At 36.5% G+C, this 1,522-nt stretch overlaps 1 protein-coding gene across 1 annotated transcript in view; it reads right to left on the minus strand.

The window, feature by feature from the left end:
• Window positions 1-300: 300 nt before the first annotated feature.
• The window catches only part of LOC109959599 (claudin-15-like), a 5,077-nt gene continuing 3,855 nt past the window's right edge, over window positions 301-1,522 (minus strand). Inside the window, exons 3-5 of the mRNA XM_020599101.1 lie at window positions 708-789; window positions 489-599; window positions 301-394 (exon numbers count right to left, since the gene is read on the minus strand). Of these exons, the coding sequence (XP_020454757.1) occupies window positions 301-394; window positions 489-599; window positions 708-789 (287 nt within the window). The remainder of the gene's footprint in view (window positions 395-488; window positions 600-707; window positions 790-1,522) is intronic.

Below are 1,522 nucleotides of genomic sequence, written 5' to 3' on the forward strand. Positions count from 1 at the left end.
TAGCAAGTTTGTAAAACACATGTTGAAAGAGTGAAACAGTTTTTACAGTATATAAACATTACAAATTGATATACAGTACCTCAGGTGTGTTTCACTAAAAGGTATAGATCAGGTAAAGCCAATAAATCCCCAAATCAAGTCAAGGTTTCTGCTTTTAAACTACTGTACAGTGATTATAAGTCTTTATGGTTTTCCCATTGTAAATGCTGCCCTGTCATCATGCATTTAGCATAATAAATAGTGATGTTTTCCTCTTACTACAGTCGGCTTAGTTTGCTTTCCATCTTATACAATAACCTCTCAGACATACACATTTCTTTCATAGTTGCTTGGCATAGACCGAGACATTGCCACAGATGACAGCACAGGTCGTCTGGAGGACTGTTGGTATATTCTAAATACACAAGCAATGTTTCAGTTACAGAAAATGCACCAATTGTGTTGTACTCAGTGAATTAATATCAAACGTTTCAGTGACACATACTCACATTTTTTCATTGGGCGTTTTGACTTTGCAAGCACACATCAGGCATGTTCCTCCAAAAATGGCAAGTGTGGCTGAAGACCAGCCAATATACAGGGCCTCTCCGATCTCATACCTGTGATACAAGAACATAAAAGAATTGTGCAAGTGTGTGGTGTTATTTAATCTATGGTAAACATCTTTTTGTGCTATTCAACTGTTCTTGATGATTGTATGCACTTACTTAATTCCTGGATAAAACTGGTCAAAGAACTGCTGTGTGATATTGTTTGCATACCAAGATACAGCAATCAGGGTGCACATGCCTACAAAAAACAAAACATTTCAAGTCAAGTCAAGTCAAGAATCTTTATTGTCATTATGCATAGCACAACAAAATTTCTTCCGGCAGCTCTTAGCTTAAAAGACACATTATTTACATAAATAACATAAAAATTGTACTAGTCAATATAAAAATATGAACAGATGAAAATATATGGGACCTAATCAGGTCAACAGCATATTAGCAGCAGAAGAATATAGTCGCATTCTAAAGTGCAGCTCAGCAGGGCAGCATCATTACAGAATTGCACATAGCCCAGAACAGCTGATGTATAAGGGTGAATGGCCGAATAATGTGAAAGCACTTTGAGTGTGCTGTAAAAGCATAGAAAGGCGCTATAAAAGTATAAGACCATTAATCTTTAGCACAGCTGAGGTCTTAGCCTCAGACTCTGAGGAGTCTGACTGACCATTCAATGCAAACATTGTTTGCATTGAATGGTCAACATGTTTTATGAGGCCAAATGATATGAAGCAGAATTGTCTGCTAGAGACTGCATAAATCAGACTGACTACTTATAACCACAGGTTATCTTAATAGAGCTAGTAAATACCATAAATATAGTATTACAATTTAAAAGCTTCTCAAAATAAATAACAGTAAAAAGTAAGAGCAATTTTCCTGTTACTTCTTTGCATTTTACATAATGTGACCTAACAACCCAGACCTTTGTGCATTAGTGGGTCTGTTCACGGACAACACCGCAGTGATAGGTC

Source organism: Monopterus albus, unplaced genomic scaffold, assembly GCF_001952655.1.
Source record: "Monopterus albus unplaced genomic scaffold, M_albus_1.0 scaffold39.1, whole genome shotgun sequence".
In the NCBI taxonomy this organism is placed as follows: Eukaryota; Metazoa; Chordata; class Actinopteri; order Synbranchiformes; family Synbranchidae; genus Monopterus; species Monopterus albus.